At 35.3% G+C, this 2,588-nt stretch overlaps 1 protein-coding gene across 6 annotated transcripts in view; it reads right to left on the reverse strand.

Moving 5' to 3' along the window:
- Positions 1-2,588, reverse strand: part of CPEB2 (cytoplasmic polyadenylation element binding protein 2) — a 76,690-nt gene that overhangs the window by 2,939 nt on the left and 71,163 nt on the right. For all 6 annotated transcript variants that reach the window (XM_021717244.1, XM_021717243.1, XM_021717246.1 and 3 more), the window contains one exon: positions 1-1,086. This exon is cut by the window's left edge and continues 2,939 nt beyond it. In XM_021717244.1, the coding sequence (XP_021572919.1) occupies positions 859-1,086 (228 nt within the window). In that variant the 3' untranslated portion in view covers positions 1-858. The remainder of the gene's footprint in view (positions 1,087-2,588) is intronic.

The raw sequence follows: 2,588 nt of genomic DNA on the forward strand, positions 1-2,588 counted from the left end.
TTATAATTTGTTCATGCTACCTAGATTCAAGAGAGCTTTTTGAACATTTGCAATACCTCACCTCTTGTTAGTTAATAATTCTAGTGCATGCATATGGTGTATACAAGTAAGTAAACATGCATTTTTTTTTTTCACATTCTAAAACTATGGCAGTTTAGGCCATATTGTGCTGCCTGCATTTTACCTGCAATGCAGTGTGTCTCTAACATTTTCAATCCCATATTAATAGGTGGCATTTACACATAACATCTATATAGCAGCAAAGCTAATACAGCTTGTGATTAAAAATGTTTAAAAATAGCTAATAAATCAGATTATCTTGAGGTATTATTTCTTGCAAGTCAAAATGGAGAGCAAAAAAATCAACCCTAATTTTTAGTTTATGTATACACTGAAAATAGCAACAATAAAAATAAGCATTTGTAGCAGATATATTCCATCTTCACTATTATTTTGCTACCTTTGGTAAATTACTGGGGCAGATCTTGAAGTTAAAAACCCATGTTTAGAAATAAGTGCACGCTTCCTCCACTATATAGCAGCAGACTGTGTTGCCCCCATGTAAAACATTCTCATATCTAATTTTAACTTTATATATAAAAATAACTTGGAGAAAATACAAAAAAACATTTTATTTTAACATGAAAATATCCCCAAAATTAGTAAGCCTGAGATGTAGGGTTTTGGTGAAAAACAAGAGGCTTGTAGTGTTTTGGCTGCTGATAAAGATGCATGTATTGATAGCTGGGGTGAAAAGCAGAAGAATGCACTTATTTCTTCTGCATGTCAGTATCTTCAGACACAGTAAGCCACATGCACCCTTCCTTTCCTTGTGAAATAGAAGCCCATTTGCTATTCCTAGTTCCAGCGGAAGTGAATCTGACGAGGGCGATCAGCACCTTCCTTTACCAATGGCTTATGGAACTCACGTCCTGCACGAGAGTGGATATTTGCCCAACAAAACTCACAGTAATACTGCAGGCAAGTGACATTGGCACAGAAAAAGGGAGCAAATTTTCCACCACAGCGTGCGCCCTGGCATTCATCACACATCTGGTCATCCAGCACATATGGCTTTACCTCCACCTAGAAAAAGAGAGAGGGAAAAAATGTCTTATTAGGGTCTGCTTCAGAAATAAAATTTATTAATAACTTAAAATGTTTCTACAGTGTTCTAGAGAAAAGAACCAGCATTAGAAGCTGAGAAAAAGGGCAGTTTCCCAAGAAAATAGCTTTACCATAAAGTAGGTTACAAAAAATTAAATCATTTTGCTCTTGTGCTAATCATCTTTTTATACATAACATTATATATATATAATGTTTCATGTAAATAATTGACTGTGTGGTTAAATTATGAGTACTTACTTAATTAGGTAATTTAAAAAAATTTATATATTTTTTTTCAGAGTACTATGAACTAAATGGTGTTTACCATGTATTTTCCAAAGACACAAAACCCTTTCAAAAATCCACAAAAATCTAATTGATTTGCAAAACATTTCCCTCCCCCTTTCTTGGATGAACTTAGACTCTTTAATAGTGAGTGATCTATCACAGAAACAAAGAACTGAGTACCAAATATTCTCACTCATAAGCAGACCCTGAACAATTATCGCAATAGTATAAGAAAGGGATTGGCAGTAGTGGGAAACTGCCGGGGGGTAGGAAGGAAGGTGAAGCATACTTCATCAATAAGAGTATCTGATCTCAAACCAGGTGAAGTGGGAACCCAAGTGAGGCCCAAGTTTTACCTGTACAATGACCATTTGTATACCTTACCCTGAACTGTACCTCATATCTTTAAAATAAAAATTAAAAAAAAAACATTAAAAAAAAAGAAGTAACTTCTTTGAAATGTATATGCGCTACTATTTTCAGAGGTGGTGGTGACTGTGAGTGAGAAGCAGACGGGATGTCAAATAGTCAAGGACGACAAATGGCTTTTTCACTTCCCTCTTTTAAACACCATCTGTAAGATGGTAGAACATGAATAGCCACTGATCAAGGTGGTGCTTCTCTACTGCAGGTAAGAGTCACACCTGCTTGGAAATAATTGGCACAGACAATCCAACCAGAACTGTGGATAATCTTATTAAAGGACATGTCTAGACTTCTGTGAATTTATAAGAGGTAAAGGAGAAGTTCCGCTGTGAAGGCCTGACTCAGCAGAAGACTTCAGTCTGGAGTCAGTTCTGAGCCATAAACCTCTCAATCTCAGTTTCCACATCTGTGATGTGAGAATAATAGAACCTCTCTCAGAGTTGTGATGATTAAATTATGCATGTAAAAACATAAGATAGTGCTTGGCACATGTTAACACATTTTGTAAGTTAGTGTTAGTTACTCTAAGCTGTGGTAGCTATGCTTTCTTGCTTATAATAACTTTATGAGTGGAAGGTTATTACTTATGTCTGGCTGAATAGTGCCAGACAGTTTAACATCTCAGTTGTTCCTTAGAAAAGTACAGAAAAGTGAGTGTTTCGAAGGAATGGATTTGAGATAAAGGTTTGCCCATGGTAAAAAATAATGACTCAATAATTTCTATTCTAAATGTATTAACAATAAATATTGAAATACTTGCATATGTG

This window comes from Carlito syrichta, unplaced genomic scaffold (genome assembly GCF_000164805.1).
Source record: "Carlito syrichta isolate Samal-C Ts95f unplaced genomic scaffold, Tarsius_syrichta-2.0.1 Scaffold309483, whole genome shotgun sequence".
In the NCBI taxonomy this organism is placed as follows: domain Eukaryota; kingdom Metazoa; phylum Chordata; class Mammalia; order Primates; family Tarsiidae; genus Carlito; species Carlito syrichta.